This window comes from Monodelphis domestica, chromosome 3 (assembly GCF_027887165.1).
Source record: "Monodelphis domestica isolate mMonDom1 chromosome 3, mMonDom1.pri, whole genome shotgun sequence".
NCBI classification, from domain to species: Eukaryota; Metazoa; Chordata; class Mammalia; order Didelphimorphia; family Didelphidae; genus Monodelphis; species Monodelphis domestica.
Genome location: NC_077229.1, coordinates 171,272,765 through 171,297,468, shown reverse-complemented (window position 1 = coordinate 171,297,468; position 24,704 = coordinate 171,272,765). Strand labels below are relative to the sequence as shown.

At 35.6% G+C, this 24,704-nt stretch overlaps 1 protein-coding gene across 8 annotated transcripts in view; it reads left to right on the top strand.

The window, feature by feature from the left end:
- The window catches only part of VPS13B (vacuolar protein sorting 13 homolog B), a 1,055,144-nt gene that overhangs the window by 828,890 nt on the left and 201,550 nt on the right, over positions 1–24,704 (top strand). For all 8 annotated transcript variants that reach the window (XM_056820764.1, XM_056820763.1, XM_056820760.1 and 5 more), the window contains one exon: positions 11,775–12,182. In XM_056820764.1, coding sequence (XP_056676742.1) covers positions 11,775–12,182 — 408 coding nt within the window. The remainder of the gene's footprint in view (positions 1–11,774; positions 12,183–24,704) is intronic.

The following is a 24,704-nucleotide window of genomic DNA, read 5'->3' as shown; positions in this document are numbered from 1 at the left end:
ATCACCTCTGGGTCTTGAATTCCCTCTCTGATTTCATTATTACAATATGATTTTTCCTCTTTCACTGTTAAGTCATCTCCTGGTGTGATGGGAACATAAAATAAGTGTAATTTATCTCTATTTTTCTAATCTTCTTTTAATTCAATAGTTATTTTGCCAGTATGTGTCCTGGTAGCTGTTCAGAAAGTTTTGAAGGGTAATTAGAAACTAATAATTGACAGGCATGGATTTTCTTGGTAACCTAAAGATAAAGAGTCTGTTCTGGGTATGGTGAGAAAACAGAACTGGCAGAAAAGTAGATGACTCAGGTGGGAGATTCTTTATTACAATAAATTCCCCAAATCTAAACTTTAAAAACAATCCATTTAGTGAAATTGAAGTGGTTTGGAGGGAAAAAATTAATTTCTAAAATCCAAAGCATAGTGATCTGCTAATCATTGGAAACCTAATCCACTTTAGCTATCTGCATAACTTGCTAGCCAGTTATATTTCAACACTTTTTATTCAGAAATAGCAAGTCACAAGAAAATTCTTTCCTAAGGTAAGACCATATGTTGCTCCTAATGCTTCACTTGCATAGTTATTTTCTAGTCCACTTTTTATTTTAATACTAATTTTTAATCAATTAAAAAGCCAAAGTATAAAATAAAACAAAAATGACTTGTTCAACTTTTATTTTTATTTTTTATGTCTCAAAATGTCAAATTTTCATGTTGCATAATCTTTTCCCAGTTGTAAAAATAATCTTCCTGTCATTATGAGACTGCTAAAATATTTGCAGTAAGAGCTCTGGTTTCTGAAAAAAGGAGGGGGAAGAGAAAAAGGAGGAAGAGAGAGACAGAGAAATCCTACTTCTAAGTTTAAGTAGGTGGTAATAATAACAGTATAAATTTTTAGAGTTATCACATATGACAGTGACTTCATGATTTTGTTGAAGGACATACACATATTGATGTAGTTTTTAAAATAGAGAAGTGATCTATTTAATTTGTATTGCTTCTATTTTTAGCACATACTTGCTTGCTGTCTCTGGGTGACTTTGGTGCTTATGAACAAAATACTTTTTAGTACAATACAACCCCTCTAGTCCAATTCTACTAATCTGGTTCTTGGCCTTCCATGTGAACTGGCTCACTCAAATAGGACCACACCAGCCCGTGTTTACAATGATTCTACATATAGTATACATGTCAACACTTTCCAAGGGGGTCTTCTGTGTCGGAATTCCAAGAGTCCCACTTTGTCAACATTTGTGTACAGATGTTATAAAGTATAGCCCCAGGAGTGAAAGTGAACCCCACAAACAAATGTAGATACTAGGATGAGGACAAGGTAGACTGTATTAATTTGGCAATTTCCATTTTAGCTTTGTATTGTGTAACATTTTGAACTCAAGATGCAACCTCTGTCATAGAAATCTTTTAAATACAACTTGGTTTTGTAATCTGGTGAAATACAAAAATATACATCTTATTTCTATTTTTTTATTAAATAGGACTTAAATTCAATTCTTCAAGTGAAACTAGTATTTTTATATCATACTGGTCATTAATAAGAAATCTTTCCTTTTTCTCTATTTAATAGTCAACTGTTCATTTTATAACATCACATGAAAAAGTAAAAAAATTAAGTCTAACAGATTCTTCCCTGTTACCAAAGTTTATTTGTTCTCACCAAACTTAATTTTTATACCCCATCACTTGTTTTCTGATCTTTTAAAAATAATAATAGTTTTTAAATGTTCCAGAATAGTCATTTTCTAGGATCTAGTCTAGGATCCATGTTTTTATATAATATGATTATTTGTTAATAGCGTCAGGAACTAACAGCCAGTCTTCTAAGATCTCCTTGATGAAAGAGCCTCAGCAGGGCTCCTAAAAGTTTTTCTTCCTATTTTCAACACACCACCATAAAAGAGCTCTGTTCCAATTGATACAGAGTTTTCATAAGTTTTCCTCTGTGATATGAAACTGAATAACTTTCCAGAGGAAAACAGTCCTAAAAAAGTGACCTGAAAAATAGAATAAAAAGGAACATCACTACACTAATATTACTGTTATCTTCCTACTACAGACCATTTTATTTTTCTGTTTTTCCTGTTACTTATATGAAATTTGTTCCTTTTCCTATTACCATTCTAGGCTATCTTCACTATGCAATAAAAGCACAGATACACTTACTACTAACATAGATAATTCTTTATTTGGTATTTATATATCTTTCCAGAAAGTTGTGGTATTTGGTTCATTACACTGGCTTCACTTTTTATTACTGTTAAACTATTACATGGTAAATAGCCCAGTAGAGGAAACCGTTCTTTTTTATGATACTTTTTTAATATAACTTTTAAAGACATACACATATATGTGCACATGCACACACACATTTTGGGATTGGACCTGTGATTTCATTGTTGTGTAGAACTCCCAGATAAGGAAACTATGTTTAGAAAGTTGCTTATGCCACTGAGAAAGAGATGATAAACCTAGGGATGCTAGGGTCTTATGATAGTGTATATCAGAAGGAGGACTTGAGCACAAGTCTACTTCATAACAATTGTACCATGCTGCCAATCATTACTATATCATATTTTTATCATCATACATATATTATATACTACCATAGTATACTACATTGCATTATAACCTATTATATTGTTCCTTGTTATCATATATTGTTGTAGTCTAGAAAGTAGAAGGAAGAGTTCCCAAGTATAAAATTTAAATTTAATGTGCAATAATAAAAACATTATTTAACATTATTTAAACATTATTTAAGAGATTTATTAATGATCATTAGAAGTAAAGTAATAAAAGGGATACAAAATTAAAAACCAACCACATGCCCATGACTAATCAGCCTGTTCAAAATCCCTGCTTACTAATACCATGCTTGTGACAGAAAGTCAAAGAGACCTAGGACCCATAACACCACTGCCTAATATCCTCTGTCTACAGGAAGTAGGTAATAAGAAGTCAGTGGGCTCCCAGGAAATGTAGTTTTTTAGGGTAACAGATTTTCAATTACACATATCCCCCTGAGATCCATGGAAGACTTGTCTCTCCAATGGATCTTATAAACATAATCAACTTTTAAGTTACAATAATTTGGGGATAAAAAGGAAAAAGAACAAAACCAATGATTGCTAGGCACATTGACATAAAGTCAGTTGGAGGCAGTCCCCTTCAGCATAAGAGTATACGTACAAAACAAATGCATTTCAACTCTACACACTTCTAATCACCACATCCCAAATTTCACTCTGGATCTTCTGGTGCAGTGTGTGGTCTGTGCAAGCATCTTCATGGTGCCTTCAACAAACAGTTCACTTTCTCGATTCGGTGAGGTAGCATGTTTCGTATCCTAAAATTAATCTCAAAAGAATTTAAACTTTGCATTTTAGAATAATAATACATTCCCCCCTGAAGAGAATGTTGAAAAACACAGAGATCACTTAGAGATGCATGGCTGAGTTATGAGGTATATGAATCAATTGGCAAAAGAAATAAAAAAGCATAAAAAAATCCAAATAAAAGAGAAAAATAACTTATGGATTAAACATAAAGTATCCACGTCTTATGTATAGAAAATTCTAAGTAAAGGAAAAATAAACTTATATAGAAGGTCCTTGAATCAGGGCCAAATTAAAGTGATTTAAACAATTATGCACTTACCTAGTCAATACCCAGGACTACATAAAGTTTGCCACACTATGAAAGACAGAAAAGGGACTAGATTTTAGCAGCAAATGGGAGCCATGATGGAGTCAGAATTGAGACACTTGGCAGAATGTGGACAAGGAAGACCTCCTGCCTTTGACATATGTCAAAACAGCTACAACCTCAAACCCCAAACAAGTTCAAGTCCTCTCGTCTTGGCTCAAAATTTCATCAATCCCACTGGGATTGGTCTCTTTGACTTTGTGCTCAGTAGGCACTATGCAGTTTAGCTTTGTGCTTCTTTGGCACTGTGCAAATGCTCTTTTTGTATTCCCTTCTTCTTTAATCAATCAGAATAATTAAGCAAAAACCCATAATTTTTTAAAAACAATCAATGGCATCATTTTTATAGTCTAAAGCTTTTGGGGTATGCATTGTACATTAGGGCAAATGTATTTTAAACTTATATTACTGCAAGATCAAAAAATTTAAAGAAAATCTCAGTACTGTTGACATGTAATTCAAATACAAAAAGGAGAGAAAAAATAAACTGAAATGCTCTATTGCACATGCAAGCAAAAGCAATAATAAAAAACTTTTAAAAATAAAAAAATATATAGCTTACAACCAGTGACACGCTGTGTCAGCCAAGGAGAGGTAGAATGCAAAGGTTTCTCACCAAAAATGAGATCCACTTCCTCCTTCAACTTAGCTATGAACCAAGTGTGTGAGTGCAAATGATTTTTTACAAAGTAACAGTTTTTATAAAGAACAATAGTATAAAAGGTAATGCATATTCAAGGAGTCTCAAAATCCCCAAAATTATAATAGCCCATTTAATGACAATAGCAAACAAACCCACTATCATTAGAATTCACATAAGTCTACTTTGTGACATTTTTAAAAAACCTTAGAAGCTAATGGATACTTGTCACAAGTTTTTCAGGTATAGCAATCTTTCAACCTTGGCTGAGATTTTTTTTTTATTTTATTACTGCCATTATTGCAAAAATGTGGCAGAGGAGTCTAGTAGAAACTCAAACCTCTGTACTATAGATGTTGGGTCTAAAAATGTCACCAAGAATATAGATAATTCTTGTTGAACAGTAGAGTAAGCTGAAGAGTTACAAATGAGAAATCCTCCCTCTTGGGAGCCATCTAGGGGTACCACGCCCTAGGAAAAACTTCCCATCTCCTCTGGTATGAGACTGTGATATGTCCCTTCCATTTACATTTTTATAATTATGGAGGTGGGAATATAATTGGACTTCACTTCAGCTACTAAAATGGACCCTTTGCCTCTTGTTACAAATAACTCAGAGGCAGGCAAAATGATCAGTCAGAGCTATTGAAAAAAAATCTAAAAATCATATCTGAAGACCCCTTAAAATAAATTTCATATATTTAGCTCATTAAATTCTCCAAATGTATATGAGGTTGACACAGTGTATCCATCATCTATGTGACAATTTAACAAAGTAAAATTGCAAGCATGGCACACATTATGAATGAGCAGTGCATTACCAATCTCAAATAGCTCCCAGTTTTAGGAGGATTTTTGTTCCTACCATTCCTGGGTGCACTTGTCTTTTCAATTATTTTACCTGAGATTCAGGGAAGAAATTCATTTCCCTATACTCCTTTTCCTTTTGGGCCTGCCCAACCTCTACAATACATCCAATTTGAGATTTCTCCACACTATGCTCAGCAAGGAAGAAAAGACTGTTTATGGGCTTTTACAATGTTTTGTTCAGTATAGTTATAGGGGAAAGGTAACAGAATATATCTAATAGTTAAAATACAGTAGATTAAAATGATTCAGTGTAACAGAATAGCATTGACCAGATTAATGTATGAACTTAAAACAACAAAATTAAACCTTAAAGTAGACAATCAACAAAATACAGAGCCTGTCATAAAATAAGGGAGTCTGAAAAGGCTTAAAATTTTCACCTCCAAACTCTTTAAAGCTCCTTCTATATCCATTTGGATTCCTTTTGTGACACTGCTGGGATCTCCCATAGTGAGGGAGAATTCCTTGCTGAGCATAGTGTGGAGAAATCTCAAATTGGATGTATTGTAGAGGTTGGGCAGGCCCAAAAGGAAAAGGAGTATAGGGAAATGAATTTCTTCCCTGAATCTCAGGTAAAATAATTGAAAAGACAAGTGCACCCAGGAATGGTAGGAACAAAAATCCTCCTAAAACTGGGAGCTATTTGAGATTGGTAATGCACTGCTCATTCATAATGTGTGCCATGCTTGCAATTTTACTTCCTGTTTCAAAGAGTAACCTTCCTTCCCCTTTACCTAGAGGTAAAACACTAGGGAGCAGGTTGCTTCCTCTGCCACTTGGACAAGGAGTTTGAAGGCTAATTGTTGCCTAAGGAAAACACACCCTGCTTTTTACCAGCTGCCTGGAGAGCAGCTCCAAGGACTCCCAGTTTGTGAGTTCCAAAGATACAGCAGCAGCTACCAGTCCCACAAGAGGATCAGCAATAGCAGCCAGGGCTGGGACCCGGGCCAAAGCAGGAGCAGGAGCAAGCAGTATCAGGAACAGAAGCAGGCTACTAGGAGTTAGGATCAGGTGGGATCATGAGTGGATGGCTGGGACAACCCAGGACTAGATTGGCAACAGTAATGCCAGAAGTAGCAGGAAGGGATGCTACTCAAGCAGATGGGTGAGAGAAGCGACTTATCCTGTCTGCCAATTTCCTCAAACTAAAACAGCCGGGCTGGTAGGGTGGGTGACCACAAAAAGTAGGGACTTCAGAAGTAAGGCAGCACTTCCAAAGAGAGTTTGGAGTTCTCTCAGAGTTTGTGGGGTTGGGGGGGGAGTTTGGGGGCAAAAAGTCATGACAGGAGAAATGTGGCTTAAAAAATTTTATCTAATGTATGTTTAAAAATTGAGAATTCTTTTCTCCAACTTCTGGTCACCAAAAATTTAAATTTTAAATTTAATGTTCAATAATAAAAATATTATAATTTAAGAGATTTATTAATGATCATTAGAAGTAAAGAAATAAAAGGGATACAAAATTAAAAATAAACCACATGCCCATGGCTAATCAACCTGTTCAAAATCCCTGCTTACCACCACCACACTCATGACAGGAAGCCAAAGAGACCTGGGACCTGTGGCACTGCCTAATATCCCCTGTCTACAGGAAATATATAATGACAGGAATTCAGTGGGCTCCTGGGAAATGTAGTTTTTTAGGGCAACAGATTTCCAATTATACACAAGGAACTCCTTATAGCAGTCTCTAGTAGTGACACAGTGGGTAGAGCACTAGGGTTAGAACCAAAAAGATGAGTTCAAATCCAACCTCAGACTTTTCCTGTATGTATGATAAGTCACTTATCTCTATTTGCCTCAGTTCATTATGAACTAGAGAAGGAAATGGTAAATCACTCTAGTATCTTTGCCAAGAAAATCCCAAATGGGGCTACAAAGAGATGGACATGAATGAAAGACAACAAATTATTAGCACATTGATCCAATGAGTTTCATTACAGAAGTCATCTTGGAAATGAGGCTGAGGGAGGAAAACTAACTCTCAGGAACCAAATTATGGGTATAAGATGGGAAGGAACAAAAGTAGACAGAGTTTGGGGTGGGGAAAAGCATAGGTGCAGCAAGTCCTAGGAGAAATGGAATATCAGCTAAGAAGAGGACCAAGTGTAGTATTTCCCTGGAGGTTCTACATTTCAAGCAGTTAGCAAAGAGGAGAAACTGAGAGCTATTACTTCTACTTGTTTCCAAGACTATAGATTTGTTGCTCATAGTATAGTATATAGTGCTTTTGAAAATTAATGAAATGTCAGCACATAGTTTCAGATGTCTTCATAAATATGTACTTAAAGAACTGTCTGTGGCTCTTGAAACACCATTTGCTGATACTTACCTCATATTTTAAAGTCAAGGGGCTTAAAATACAGCTTTATGCCTTCTTAAGCAGAGGAGGTGACCATTTGATGTAATTTGAGAATCTTTCAGAACACTCTGCCTCTTTCCAAAAATATTTTCCTTGATAGCTTGTCATTATGCCAGAAATTCCAACATTAAAACTTTGGTTCAAATTTGCTAAGGCATTTTTCATCATTAAAATATAAAGCAAAATAAAATTTTAAAGCATGAATACATGATGTGGTAAGTAGTCATTTCCATCCTAGCCTGGCAGAGATGGAAGAACACTAGTCTTGGAGTCTGAAGAGCTGGGCCTCAGACCCCACTCTTAACCTTCTGGACTACATGATGCCCAGAAAAACCCTTACCTTTTTGGGGACCTAAGGTTTCTGAGAAATGTTCTGGCATAGTGGATAGAGAACTACACCTGGAGTCAGAAACACTTGTGTTTACATCTAATCTTTGAAAGCATTTCATCACTTTGAGCCTTAGTTTCCTCTACTCTAAAATGGGGATAATAATAATGCTTAATATGTACCTTAGGTGACTTTTATGAGGATCGGTTGATATCATGTGTGTTAAACATTTTGCAGACTTTAAAAACCATATAACTATCAGTTATCATTGTAATCTGTTAACTGAAGTTTAAGTGTTTGGATCACGCAGTAATGATTATGATGATGACAATGACAATAATAGCACAGACGGTTTTAGTAAGACTTTGACCAGTTTTCTCAGGGCTCCCCACTTTATCTTTTCTATAGGTTCAGGCAGTGAGAGCTTTGGACTCCTTTTTTGAGGGTTTCAAGTAATAATAATTATTGTCAGCATTAACATGCTAATCACGATTAGCATATAATAATTATCTACTAATAATTAGCATTGACATGCTAATAATCTTTGCATTAAATTGAGTATTTGAAAACTAAAGAATAGAATAGACAATTGAAGGTGGGCATTTTATTGATAACCCCCACAAGCAGCCAGAAGGTAGAAGAGAAGTCCTGATATGGGAATTCTAGAAGAAGTTCTCTGCACTTTCATTGTTGTGGTCATCCTGTCACCCAGGAACGTGTTTTGGTTTTTGGTGTGTTTTTTTTAATATGTGCAGAATATTTCTTACTAGCAAAAATGTGTTTGGCTATCCCTAGCAACATTTGAAAGTGCATTTTATTTGACAGTATTTGAAGATCACATAGTTGTTGTTTTTTTCTGTTCTTCAGCCCTCTCCCCTCCCAACTGCTTCACCTCCCAGAATAACTTGCAGCCTGGAAATGTTTCCATATGCTAGTAGAGGTTTCTCTTGGCAATTTTCTAAAGACCAATTTTTTCCCCCTCTGAGGTTTCACTTCTATAATATTGAATCGTTTGCCAAGACCATATCATTGCTACTACATGGATATGTGACAAACTGGAGAAGTCTATTCCAGCCTAGGGTGACATTTAGTGGAGTTCCTGTATTTAATACTTGATTGCTGAATAGAATTATATTCTCATAATATTCTTGTTGAATTATTAGATAACAGTTATATAACAATTAGAGTTAATGAGAAGAGGGTTACTAACACATTGGAATATTATTCAATAGCCTGAAATAGAGCCAAGTTCAAGAAGAATAAAGTCAAGGTACTACGCCAAGGAAGAGGAAGTGAGAAGAGAGGTAGAAATCAAATAGGTCCAATAAGAAGTATGCTCAAGATAGCTTTTCCACAGAGAAGGGAGAGAGGGCAATAGGATGAATTGTGCCTTGCTTCAGAAGCCAGTCATCTCCCTCCCTTATAAGGAGCTGAGCTTGGGGAAAGTGCTGGATTTTCTTCATGTTCCCAAGTAGGTGATAGCAGTTGAGAGACAGAGACAGAGAGAGGAGAAATTGCATTTTCTTTCAGCTGTTTCCTTTAGTGGTGGTGGGTGAAAGCAGGCTGAATTGAGGGCTAGTGTCAAGAGACCTGAATTTGACATTAGCAGGCTTAAGTTTGAATCTTGGGTCTACTATTTACTATGTGACCTTGGGCAAGTAATGTAGCTTCTTTGAGATTTAATTTCTTTGTTTATAAAAGAGTATGAGTTGGACTGGATGATCCCTACAAACCCTTCTATATCTAAAGCTTATAATCCTCCATGCTTCTTATTTGTAATAACTGTTTGAATGTTGTATGAAGTTGTTTGTATGTGAGCTCTTCAGGAACTATAGTGAGTTTTTTTATATCCCAAGTGCTGAGCACAGTTCCTGGAACAAAGGAGATATCTTAAGAAATGTGTATCCTACTGATTGACCATGGTTATTTATTGCCATCCTTTATCATCAGTTTACATTTGCTTTTTTAACTCCTGCATATTTTTGAAAGAGTCCCATACTCAAGCAAGGACAGATATATATCAAATGCCTCCTATGGACAGAGCACTGCCCTAGGTCACAAGAGAGATGAAAATCTTAGATAAAGTATGTTTCCTGCCCTCAACTCACATATAGTGTATTAATGGGGTATTATATGATAACTCACCCAACAAAGTTATGTGTATGAGTTTAGAAGGAAGCCATTAACCTGAGGGAATCAGTAGGAGAAAAACCTTCTAAAGGAGGTAACATTTGAATAGAACTTTAGGAGATATAGGGAGGAATTTGACAGAAAAAATAAGTGGAGAAGGGATGATTTTCCAAGCATAAAGAACTGCTTGAAAAAGAATGTTATTGGAGTTGAGTGAATAGCCAGGGCAGAAAGTTATCTGCTTTGGCTATTGGAGAGAGTGACCTACTAGGGAAATAGGTAGAATTCTCTGTGTAGGCACAGTATGGATTAGAAAAAACTGGGAATTAAGGGCATCAAGAAGTTGTAGGAACCTTTGAATGCCAGGCAGAAGAGTTCGGATTTTATTTGATAGGCAATGGAGAAGCATTAAAGACAGTTGAGCCCAAGAGTAAACCTTAGAAAAATGTTTTATAAAGAAGCTACATATATAAAATATGGGAAAAGATTTAAGGAGTTAAATCTAAGTATGAAAAATAAGGAACATGGAAATGGAACCTCAGACAGCCATGGCCTTTGATATATATTTTCTGAATTGAATAATATGCTCTTGTTGCAAATTCTTACAAGATCTTTGGAAATATCAATATGTTTGCAATATGTAAGAAATAGTAGATCTGTTGTAAGATGGCTTTAGTGATCCAAATATATCACTAAGAATTATTTTTTCTGGTAATGATATGAAGAATGAGAGTGAGAAGATTCTACTGATGCAACAGTCTATGCAGGTGGCCATGAGTGCTTGTACCAGGGTAAGGGCAGGAGAAGTAGGGAAACTTACTATCTAGCAATCTTTTGCGAAAGAATATTCAACAGGACTCAGTATATGTATATGAGAGGTAAGAGAAAGGAATAGCCAAATATAATCTCAATATTACAATCCCAGGAAAACAAGATGAATAGTGTTGCTACAAAGAAAAGAATAAAGTCCAAAGTTATAGGAGATTTATGGAAAAGGATGATTAGGTCAGTTTGGGGCATAGTCAGTTTGAGATGTTAGCATCATACCCAAGTGGCCATGACCCGAAAGCTATTATCTTCCTAACAATTAGAATTATCCAACAGTGAAATGGGCTGCCCCAGGAGACCTTGGGTTCCCTCTCACTGAGGAGCTTCAAGCAGATGCTGGATGATCACTTAGTACAAGGTATGTTCTAGGGGTCATCCTTTTTAGGATATGTATTACATTAAATCACACCCCCCAAAGTCCCTTCAAACTCTCAGGTTCCAAGAGTCTTATTAGTAAAGATTCCCCTTAAGCACAGTTGAAGATAAAGATCTAGAACTCAAAGGGGAGAGGTCAGGTCTAAAGATAGAGGTCTGGGAATCATCTGCATAGAAATGATAGTTGGATCCTTGAAGAATGATTGAGATTGCCAAGCAAGAGGCTAGAGAGAGAAGAAAAGAGGACAGACTATACATCCTCAGGAAAATGCTTCATAAAGGAATTACTCATATAAAATATGGGAAAAGACTGATTAAACATATGAAAGATAAGGAACTGGGAATTCTATTGGACTTTGGAATGGCAGTATTCCTTAATAAATATTTATTTTTAATTGTGTCATTATTACAAAATCTAATGTGATCTTAGGATGCATTCATAGCATTGTGACATGCAAGAAAAAGTTTTCATTCAGTTAGCTAGCTTCAGTGATTTTCTTGTCTCTTTATATTTTACAGCGGATGTAAATTTGGATATATCAAAACCTTTGAAGGCAAACCTGAGTTTTGTCAAACTAGATCAAATAAACCATTTTCTGAAGAAGATCACAAATGCTAATGGCTCTGAGGGCAGCACAGAGACTTCAGCTCTGTCAGACACCGTCCTGAACAAGGATGAGCTATTAGCATCCAAATGTTCCCATGGAAAGTCATCTGTTCCTGTAGGACATGCTGATGGAGTACAAAAGGTTCCAGTTCAAGAAAACATGTGGAGAGCTGTTTCCTACTTTCAGAAAATTTCTGTCCATACTGCCCAGATAGTGGTTTCCATGGAAACTATACCCCATCCTAAGAAGCCATGCCTCTTAGCATCTTTATCAAGCCTCAGTGGAAGCCTGAATGTCAAGGCAGGACAGAGGACACCTGGTGAGTCACTTGGTGTGTGTGTGAGTGTGTGTGTGTGTGTGTGTGTGTGTGTGGTCTTTAACTACTAAAGTTACATAATTTTGAAGATAATCTTATTTTAAAATTTAAGAGTATTAGTTCCATGGCCAATTTCTGCTTTGGGTCTTAAATATCTAAAAGATAATTTGGTAGTAAATTACTTGGGCCCTTAGGTCCTAACCCTACATATTGGACCTTTCAAGATCCATGTCTTGAAAGCAAATCACAAAAATATTTTTGAAAACTCTATTCGGGGTTACTTAATTCTGAAACTTCTCTTTTCCAGTTGCCTTTTTAGGTATATAATGATATTCTTTTCATTCCATTGGAATAGTGGTTTTAGATAAGAATTGTGGTGATGACAGGTGTACTAGATGAAAAATAGGCCATTCCAAGTTCAACAGACATTTTTTCTTTTAAGGTTTATTGATGTCTTATTTTTACTTCAGTCATTTCCAAATATTCTCCCTATCCCCACCCAATGATTCTTCACTTATATCGAAGAAAGTAATTTAGCAAAATAAGTCAACACAGGCACTATGACTGGCATCTTATGCAGCAGCCATTATCCCCAATCTCTTCAAGAAAAGGAAGCATTATACTCCCTGACCTCTTAGCCAGAAAGACTGGTTATTAGAGTTAGACACATTTTTGCTTAATTTTAATGTTTTTTTCATTTTTATATAATATTCATTGTGTATATTGTTTTACTTACTCTCACTTCATACATGCATGTTTCCCTATGTTTCTTTGAATTCCTCATGTTTCATTATTTTTACAGTGCAATAGTATTTCATTAAGTTAATCTATCTCAGGTCATTCAGCAACTCCCCATCAATGACCACCTATTTTGCTTCCAGTTTTTTACTACCACAAAAAGTTCAGCCATCATTTTCTCAGGTTCATATCTCTTTGCTCTCCTTTGAGTAGTTGTTGCATCGCAATGGCAGAGTAAAGCCTATCAAAAAGGATGTGATCATATGATCATCTACCACAATATAATAGCAGAGGATTTGAAATGCTATAAAATAAATTCAATTGGAATATAGGGAAGTAAGAAATTATCTCTCATTAAAGAGCTCAGGCTTCTTCCCCTACTGCCAGGACTGAGATTTTATGCAATTTTTTTTTTCACTTAGTGAAAGGAAAGCAAAAGGGTAGTGTACAAAGGGAGGGGAGGGTGAGAGGCAGAGCACAGGTGGGAAATACAGTTTTCAATCACACTAACTTTGCTACTGTAAAAGCTTAGGGCAAAATGCCAGGAAATTCACTCTAAAATCAAAAGCAGCAAAAAGGAAGCATTTTTTTTTCACTTTATTTTTCATGGAAGAATTTGGAAGCAAAGCTTTATACTTTTTTGTAACATTAGATCAATTGATGACCAAATTAATTAAGTGGCATATTAACACTAGCTGGAAGTAAGCCATATATATAGCCAGTTGGCACAGTACAGTAAGAGATAACGAAAATGGCCTGTAGTTGAGAAATATGAATTCTAGGCCAAGAAAGGTGATTTATTTCCCTCTCATCAGAAATATTTGTGACCAAGCCAGCTAAACACAGTGAATTTTTTTTATTGTTTCAAAAGTTAGAAATGAAAAATGTAAGGTTCATGGAATATGAAAGACTGTAAAATGCTGGAGGCTAAAATTCCTGATTTGTCCATAAATAAATTGGAATACAGACAGGAAAACTGGGCCCATTCCCACGCTTTTCTAGTTGTATCTTAATCACAGTCAGAAAAGTTCAGAAATCAAACAGTGTTAAAGAGGAGTTTAAGGATTATGTTCAGAGACCCAGGTGCTTTTTCTTTTTCCATCTTCCCTTCATTCCCATCCCCTTTGTTAAACTTTCATATTATCAGCCATCAGTAGTATGTGTCAGCAGAGAGGCTGAAAACAAAACTAAATTCATTCTTTCTTGGTACTGTGGAAAACAAGTCAGTAGATTCATTCTATCTTTTACCTTCAGATTTTCTTCTTCAACTAGAGAAAAGATGTTAATATCCCTGGAGGTTCTAAGAACTCTCAAAACCTGTATTGCTCTTCTATTTAGATTTCTTAATATAGCTAACTACAAAATGGAGAACAAGTCCTCCTGAACAAATTTTACAAACAGCTCTTTAATGTGTATGTATGCCCCCACAAACATTTTAAAATAAAGTGATTACAATGTCAAAACGCATCCCAATGGGAAATAGTCATTTGTTATGAAGAACATTCCTGTGAGGCACTAAAGAACACCAGATTTGTTTTCTACATTTATTCTTTATGTTTACAGCATGCTTAGGATTTTTTTTTAAGAGAAGGAAAAAAGAAACATCCAGGGAAAATATTATCAATTATAATTCAGTAGCAGAGATATGGTCTAATTACTACTTAAAACCAAGTTCTGGAAAATCATAATTGAGAGAGTTTTCACTAACTAATGGTGTTTTTTTAATTAAGCATTAAAATAACATTTGAATATCGATTCCAGTATGCCATAGAGTGTTTTGTAAATTAATATTTTATATTCCCAATAAAACTGATTTAAATGAAAAATTATTAGTTATACCAAAAAGGTAGTTTTGGCAAAATATTTGAAGGGGGAAAATACAGTAGCTTTATTACAAAGAGAATTTTAAGGACTTAAAATATTTTTTAAACATAGTTCTCCATATTTGTTTCCCCAAACTTTTATAGCTATACCTCTGTACTCAACTGAGTTGATGTCAGATTTTTATAGTTTCAATCTAATACACAAATACTTGACTGTGTCTTTGATTTTACAGTCATATAACTGTTGTGACCATCTGCAGCAGCTGTGCTTTCCGAATTATTTGCTGAACCAAATTGAGCACAGTGACAAAAGTAGTCATCTCAGATGTACTGTTAAAACAGAAAAAGAAAAAGAAGTATTACTTTGGTATAGTATGGCCATCTGTTGTACAGATGTTATTGTATAGAATGACTTAAGATAAAATAATTGTAGAAAATTTTCATTAAAACCTCAACAATTTGCACTTGTTTACGTGAATCTGCATAACTCCCCAATGAGACAACACACTTGGGGTTTCTTTGGTTCTCACTCGCTTTCTCTTTGATCCTTTTTGATGTGCTGACTTTAATAAACACAGTCAAAAACACTGTGCAAAAACATCATGGAAAAAACTACAAAGGAACAATTATAGCAGCAGAAACTACTCTAATCCCTTACTTACGCAAGCTATTTTTAGGGAAATATGTTTTTTTACACATTTTATGTGACAATGTTATATAAACAGTGTAAACGGCCCTTTTCCAGATGAGTTTTAATTTAGAACTGAAATGGATTTGTAATGCTAGAGGAATCTTGTGTGCTAAGTATTATTTGGAAAAACACAATTGAGAACGTGTTGTAAGCATGTTTCCTCACTTGCAAGAGGTACAACAAAATCTTCTGACCTTACCTAATGACTTTATTTTTTATCCTTTAAATTAACATCAACTTTGGGGAGGACGGGGACTGGAAAGGAGTAGGGGGAAATAAAAGTTTGGAAGAGTAAGAGATATTTTTTTCCCCACAAGACATTTTCTTCCATTTTATCTTCTTTCTTAGCCAAAACCTTAAAAAATAGTGTTTGTGAGTGTTTAGTTTTATTATTTTTACTATTTTGAGCAAAATGAAATGGAATAATTGGTTCTACAGCTAAATATTTTCTGCTTTCTGGAGACAACTCCACCATTCTCAGCATATTTACTGGGCTGTTTTGCAACCTCAATTCAAGGGATATGATTCTCCCCCCCCCCCCTTTTTTTGTTGTTAACTCTCCAGGTTGTAGTGCAACAATGACTTCTAATAACCTGATTCGTATTTCTGCTATAATACTTAGAGTCTCCTCTGTGCCTTTGGTGTAGTGGCTCTAGTGATCTGGTTTTACTTGATGTAATGATCATATTTTAAAAGTTGACTTACAGTACTGCAGAAATTCCTGTGATCATGTTATTAGTAATAAAATCTAGTTTTTAGAAAACATTACCATCATTTTCTAAACTATAGTAGGAGAATAGTTAACATTTCACTTGCTGCCAGTTGAATCCAAACTGTTTTATCAGCAGATATATTTTGATGATTAAATTTTTTTTAAAAACAACTTTAACATTCTGAGTGTTTCAGGAAGACCCTCTTTAAAGAGATGTCTGATTACAAATTGGGGCCTGACATAATAAGTGGCATGTTATGCTGCCAGTGTAGGGAGACAGCCTAAGGCTTATTTCCCCTTGTCCTAGGAAATTATTTTGTTAGTAAGGCAGTAATCCTTAGATTTATAAGAATAGATACAAGATTATGGCCAAGGCTATCATGGCCCACTTTGCTATTTCAAATGCATATTTGAGGTGGGTGATAGCCCCAGAGATAAGAATAAAGAAAAGAAAGATGAGCAAGTCATTTGGCATGAAAGGTTTGGGGCAAATCCTGAATATTTTCATCTGGGGTTGGATTCAAATCAGACTAGGGAAAAGTTGGAACAGTCCACTGTGTGCCTGTGCAAAGGGGACCTTTCATCCAAGCACAAAATAGTAAGTTGAGTTATTCATAGTTAAAGAGTTGTGGTTTAAATAACTTTCACTACCCCATCCTGTTGTCCAGATGTACTTATCTTTGCATATAAACAAACAAAAAAAATGTTTAACCACATCATTTCTCCATTGCAGAAAAATCCTTTATCATGATAACTGAATGCAGGACCAATAAAATCTAAAGGACTTAAAATTCCTTTCCTATATTGAAAAATAAAATCTGGCCATTAATTGGTGCAAGATAGAGACCAAGCTGCTCATTCCAGAGTTAACTGGACCTCTTGAGGAAACTCTGCTAAGGCTTTGTCATAGCCTTTGGATGCTGCAGAGATGCGAGTTAGCCTGAAGGGAAATAAAACATTAAATTAGATATGACTACCTAAAATAATATGTAGCAGTAACAAGCCATTTACTGCACCCAGAAGACCTCTGTTACTTTTAGAAAGAAATATCAACTCTTTCCAACACTTGAACAATAGGAAATGAATTCTTTGTCAGTAAAAGCCAGAGGACAAACTTCACATTTAAATGGCCACTGAGGATTGAGGTGGAAGTACAGCTTGTAGACAGCTATACAAATCACCAACAAACCTTAATGAATATTGGGTGTGGGCATCAGGGTCCTGTCAGTTTTGACGCTGTGTCCCAAGTAGCTTAAACCCAACACTCAAGAAAAGGTGGAGACCTCATCAGGTCTGTAACATCTGGGATTTTATTTGTCATTTTGGCATACTCTGCAAGCGCAAAAGAAAGAGTAAAAGGGGATTATCTTGACAATGAAATGAGTTACTGAATCTTGTGATAATGAAAAGCAGAAGACTTCTAATGCCTTTCTATAGTCCCTGAGGTGGAGGTGCGTTTATAGTTTTGCAGAAGTAAAATGTAGGAGGGAAGAACAGATGGCCTAGAGTCCATGAAACAAGACACCACCTAATCCCAGGACTGAGTACCACTATTAATCCTGGTCAGATTCCCTACTGTTACTTTATAACAGGGTTCAGAGTTGCTACTGATGAACTGGCATGTCTATTTTCCCCCTTAAATTACATATTACCTATGCTTTGCTGATTGAAGAAAGAAAACATGGGCAGGCTCAATGAGGCTGTTTATGTGGTTTCCAAAAGCTTGCTTAAGTAAGAACTCCTAAAAGTTTCCCCAAAACCAAATACATTGATGAGAGATGATCTTAAAATTTGTTCAAAGTGGTCTCTACCTCAACCTTTTGTAATGTATAGGTGTTACATTATATCGATTATGTGTTCCATTATAGAATGTGTTTATACATATATATATATATACACATACATCCGTATATTTGAGATATACCTATGTTGTAGAGATAGTCTCATGACTGTGGAATCATACATGCATACATACATATAAACATCTCTGAAAATATTGGCATTCTAGCTATAGAGACTCACTTAATTACTATAATTATATGAAATCATGAATAGTTATATAGAACCATGGATAATACTCATCAGTATTAATGATACTGCCCCAGGCTTGTCTATAATACAGGAAGAAACAGTATGCTATAACTGAACCTTTAGTTGATCTAATTATTGACATGCTTTGCAAACTTTATAGATGAACTGCTGCTCTCCTTCAGTTTTTTGCATCTTTGGGGAATGATAATCTAAAACCTTTAATAATGTACAACAGAGAAGCAATTTTTCGATGTATTTCTTAAAATGTCCAGTCATTATGTTGGTATGTGTGTTTATAAAAGCACATACATAGATTTTTCTAGTTTTACTCCAATGCGTGATCTTTAGTCCTCAAATGCATCTTTTTAGGGCAGTGTAGTTATTAGACTTTATTTCCTTATAAATGAAAGGTCTCTAAATTCATAGAACAGTAGCTATTCCAAAATGAGGGAGAATGCACTTGTTAATTCAAACTGCTGACATTTATTTCCAAAATGGGGGGGGGGGGGGAATGGGAATTTCCTAATAAACAAACATTTGATTATCAGGACAATCTACTTGTTGTAGTGTTGTGAACATGGTGTACCTGCCCAGCCTTTCGTTGAGGGAGATGAGCTCATTTCAGATAGATAACCATCTCTGACTTTTCTTCTGATTCATCACTGACCTGAACTCCATTTGAACCTTGTTAGACACAAAACAAGCAGGATTCCTGGCCCAAGCTATAAAATATAATTAAGCCCTTTTGAAATGATGTGTAAAAGAACATTGCTCTACCCCCACTCTAACCACTACCACCACCACAACCAATAAAGTTAAATCAAGCACTGCCTGTAATGGATTAAAATAATAAATGTTCCTGGATTTCAGTGTTTGAAGTACTTGAAGAAAACAGGCTCCCAGCAGCCCGGGTAGCAGAATGCAGGAGGGACATTTATTAATGACGAGTTCAAGGATTTGGCCTGTTTAAGATCATTACTTTCTGTTTACCGTGTGTTACACATCTCTTGTATTTTTACACTGCCCACATGTGTCTACATGCAATAATGAAAAGCTTTTCAGCAAAAGAATTGTTAATTGTGTAAATATGGTTCTCTAGGGGAGTATGAAGCTTCTTAGGATTCTGTTCTTTTCTAATGAGAAAGACAGTACAGTTATTATGCTTTGCAACTAAATTTGCCTTAGAATCTTGTCTTTACTAATCTAGTTAATTTGTTACAAACACCACCACGGATCACTAGATTCAGCTCTCAAAGCTACACTACTTACTGGAAGAGCCTTGTTATAAATTTGAAAGTAATGGTGCATGGTGCTATGCTCTCCATATCCTGTAGAAAAATCAGTGCTTTAAAGTTCTCCTAGTTTACCAAAAGGCCAATAAAAGAACTATTTTTTTTTTTTTTAGATTTTAGTAGTCTAAAGAATATACATAATGACTTCTGAAAATTTTACATATTGTACTCAAATTTGAAAATCTGCCAGTTTCACTTGCTTGTGAGAAAAAAGAATGCTTTAACAAGAACAATAATTACTAGTGTGAATGAATCTCAGGGGGGGAAAAAATTCTGTCACACCAAAAACAACATAATTCTACTTTGTTCTTAAGTGCCTCTGTGTTTTTTTCTCTCTGAGCACTTCCATTAGAGAGAGAGACAGAGAACTAGATAGTGATCAATAGTGTAGCATAGCTATAGATATAATCCTAAGTGTCTCCTCAATTCAAAGATAAACACTCTGTGGGGGTAGGAGGACAACTTTCTTTCTGCCTCTCTTTGTATCCATACTACTTACCTCAATGCCTGGCACATAGCGAATACTTAATAGATGTTTGTTGACCTGAGTTGAATTGCTTTCCCTTGTTCCCTAACTTCAGTTCCCAGGAATTGATATGGGATGGAGCAGACCCCTTACTATAATTTCTGCCACTAACCCAGTGTCTATGACATGCTACAACAAATCTAATTAATAGACCTACTGTGCAGAGCTAGATACATGCATGCTCCTACTCCCAACAGCTAACAGGTAACAGAATGTCTGCCTCTCTTGCTGAGAATCAGCCAAATGACCTTGCTTGGCAGTGCCTCCTTGGTCCTTTGGTTGTGTTGGTGGTATATATAGCCATGAGGCCATGGAAGAGGAATCTGGAAAATGATATGAAAAAAATGAAATCCATTCCATGTCTCTGTTGCCAGCCTGAAAAATAAAACTCACAAAATTAAAGATCAAGCTATTGACTGTATTTTTTAAAACTCTGCTACAGAGATGAAAGAGACCTTAGATATCATCTAGTCCACTCCTTTTACATATGAGTACTCTGTGGTCCTGAAGAGGAAAGTGACTTGTTCCAGGACACACAGTTAATGACAGTACAAAGAATAGAATCATAGTCTCCTCTTACTTGTCCTTTTGGACATTGCTCCCAGTGTTCCTTCATCCATACTAGCTTTTAAAGCAAATGTGATTCAAGGAAATATGAAATTACTTCACTGATAATCTTATTTTCAATGTTGTTTAAGTAGTTGTATACTAATTCTTCCTTCCATCTTCATTGCAATTAAAAACATAACTAACCAAATAGCAGTTTCCTCTTATGATTCAATTAACTAAGGAAGAAAAGGTTAAGAAAATAGGACTTACTTAATGTGTTTGTAGTTTTTCTCTTTGTTCCTACAAGTAGTTGCCATACACTTTTCAATGCACACACTCAGAACTGCCAGTCAAAATTATTTTTCGACCTAGGAATATGAGCCAATCAGGTTTTATTTTTCTAATAAACTGACACAACTGTAAAAACAGTGAGCATGGTGACAGACTAAAAAAACAACCAACCACCATCACCCTTTGGTATTTTTATTTTCACTTTTTCCAATGTACTAGAGTTTTAACAGCTATCACAAAAAAAATGCCTTTTAAGGATTAAACATCAATAACTAACTTGGTGGATATTCTGTGTTTCATGAGTAATGTTCCATGGAGAGCAGAGGAAGTGAGGTTGAAGGGAGCAGCTTCTCCTATAATCCCTCAGTACAAGAATATGCATCCTTTTCCAGAGAAGTATCTGATTTTCATTTTCCTAAAGGCTTAAGATCACTGAGGTTCAGAGATAGAATGAGGTTCAGTACTTATAAGTCAGTAAAGAATTCTATAAGGTAACAATTATGGGTGAGGAGACACCATAGCAGCTTCAGTCTCTGATACTTTCTGTTAGAAATATCCATAAGCCACAGGGTGAGAAATGTGGCCAACTCTGTTTTCAAGTGTGTTTTCAAGATTGATTCAAATCAGCAAACATCTATTAAATTCCTACTGTGTATCTGCTGTAAAGGGCATACTGAATAGTCAGTGCACTTACTAGCCTTTGAGAATACAAATATGAAACAATGAATGGTCCTAGCCTAGCCAAGAACCTTATGGGTGGAAGCTGAGACAGATATACAGAAAATTGTAATACAAGTTGCATCATAAGGGCACAGGAAAGGTCCCAGTAGAACATCATGATAAATCCAAGGTATAAGGGAAAGGGTCATGAAGGAAGTAGCACGTGGGGTGTAAGCCTTGAAGGAAGGAAAAGATTTCTGCACGTGGCTCCAAAGGCAAAAATGGGAATGTGTTATCCTGAACATGAGGGACAGCATGCACCAAAACATGGACATAGGAAAGGATAGGAGGAGATTAGGGGAAAGTCCTGTCAATAATATTGAACTAGAAAAAGCATGGAGGTCAGTAACATGCAGCAGTAAGTCTGAAAAATTAGATTGGAGAAAGTCCTTGAGTTCCTGGCAAATGAGTTAATTATGATGCTCTGTTTGGGAGCCTCCAACTATGTTATTCATTCTTTTGTTCAAAGAACTCAAAATAAAGGAGAATTGCAGAATCATGGAGTAGAAGTCAACTTCAAAGTCATGTGTCCAGCCAAAGCTTAAAGCCCTGTACTGAGGAAGAACCCCCTGCCTCACCCCGCACCCCCAGAGAAGAAACCATTCTACCTTTGGATAATCCTGATTATCAGTAATTCTTTTAAACATCTAGCCAAAAGCTACATCTCTGCAATATCCACTCACTCTTCCTAGTTCTTCCCAACAGAACAGGACAGAGCTGGTCTAATCTCTCTTTTATATGGAAGCCTTTCAAAAATATTTGAAGACCAGTGGCATACTCTCTAAATCTTTCCTTCTATAGGACACATCATTCTAATTCCTTCAACTTATCCTATCACTTCATTAGCTGGAGTCCCTTCACCATTGGCAATACTTGTATCAATGTCCTCCCCAAAATTTGGCACACAGTATTTAATATAATATTCTAGATGTGGTATGGCCAGGACAGAGTAGACAAGGGGAAGAGTCATAGAGAAAGTAGCACCTGGAGTGGGAGCTGAAAGAAGAGAAGGATTTCAGCAGGAAGAACTAGGATTATGTTATTCCAGGTATAAAGGACCAAGTAATGGGACAATCATCTCCCTGGTCCTAAATGCTACCCTGCATTTAAATGTAGACCAAGTTCACATTATGGTAAGTAAAACCCATATATCTTTTTCACATGCCTTTCCATCTAACCCTGTCTCCCACATTTTATCCTGGCAAAGTCATCTTACACATAAGACTTTATATTTAGTCTTATTAAATATGAACTTTTTAGATTACATAGTATTCTAATCCTGTCAAGATCTTTCTGGTTTCTGATTCTATCACCCATTTTGCTAAATGTGCCTCTGAGTTTTGGGTCATGCACAAATCTGATAAACATACCATCCATTATTTCATTCAAGACATGGATTAAAATGTCAGTCAACACAGAGCCAAAGATAAACCCCTGTAGCACTCCACTAGAGACCTTTTCCAAGTTTGACACTGAGCCAGAGCTATTTATGACTTCTTTTGGGGTCTGACCCTTCAGCTAAATTTCAATTCCATCTAAGTGCATTACCATTTTGTACAGAAGTTCTCAAAGTGTTTTGCAGAAATCAAGATTTTTTTCAGGGGGTCTACAAGGTCAAAGCTATTTTCATAATAGTATTATGATATTATTTGCCATTTTTACTCTCATTCTTTCATGAGTGAACAGTGAAATTTTCCAGAGGCCTGTGAATTAAAATTTTAGTTACAAACATGAAAATTCAGTTAATATTTCATTTGCCATCAAACAAACAGATCTACATATGTGGCTGGACTTTGTATTTTGCCTAAATTTGTCTAGTACCAGCACCAACTAATCAATGAAGATAAACTTCTTTTAGTTGAATGTTTAGCAACAAACATAAGTAGTAACAAAATATTCATTGTTGAATGACTTTTTTGAATCTCATTTTTCCTAGAACAACTAATCAACATTTGTGCTAATGGTAGAAAAGCAAAAATAAATAAAAGCACTGGGCATCTTAGCATGAATCAAGGCAAGTGGCATCCAAACCATGTAGTGGTCATTGTATTTTTCAGTGGCTCACACTTGAAGTATTTTTTTAGAGTGGGTTTTTTTTAAGCCAGTTGCACTTTAAAATGCCCTTCATGAAGCAACACAAATTATTAATTATATTAAATCTTTACCCTTTAGTACACACCTTTTTAGAATTTCATGGGACAAGGTGGGAAGTAATGCCTGAAGCAATTCTGCTACCAACCACATCTGATGGTTTTCTCCAGAAGTTCTCACTATTTGCTTTTTTCATGGAACACCATTTTTACTTGAAAGTATAACTGGCAAACCATGGTTATTCAGCCTTGCATATTTGGCAAACATTTTATTGAAAATGAATGAAGTGAGCTTGTCTTTTCAAGGAAAACAACTGACCGTATTTGTTGCCAGTTATAATCACAACAAAAACTGCAATTTTGGGAAATCTGTATATGCCACAATGAGCCTGACAGCTCCCCATTACTTAAAGACTTTTTGTAAGAGCAATGGTGATATTAACAGATATACTGTTTGGTATTGTATAAGGAAATGTGTCAGCTTTGGAACATTTGTACAACTCAATGAATCATTATTTTCCAAATGACCAATACATGATGTTATAAAATTATGCATAAATAAAATATCCACTTAAAAGTGTAAGATAAACCAGTGAATTTTGATGTATCAGAGTATGAAAAGTTCATTGTTACAGTTTCAAATTCCACTTTGCAAATAACCTTTAAAAGAATGCCACTTGCCAGGCCTGGAGACAAGAGTTCTTGGGTTCAAATTTGGCCTCAGACACTTTTTTAGATGTGTGACCCCACTGGGCAAGTCACTTAATCCCAATTGCCTAGCCCTTACTGCTCTTCTGCCTTGGAACCAATACTCAATATCTGTTCTAAGAGAGAAAGTAAGGATTTTTTTAAAAATAAAGGAAAGAAACTACCACTTGTCCAGTTTTGATGTAATGTCCAAGAAGAATATCTATAATTATCTGAAAAAGCTATTAAAATACTTCCTTCACCAGCTACCTACCTGTACCAAGGTCAGATTTTCTTAATATACTTCAATCAAAACCACATATCAAACAGATTAAATATAGAAGATATCAGAATCTAGCTATCTTCTATTAATTT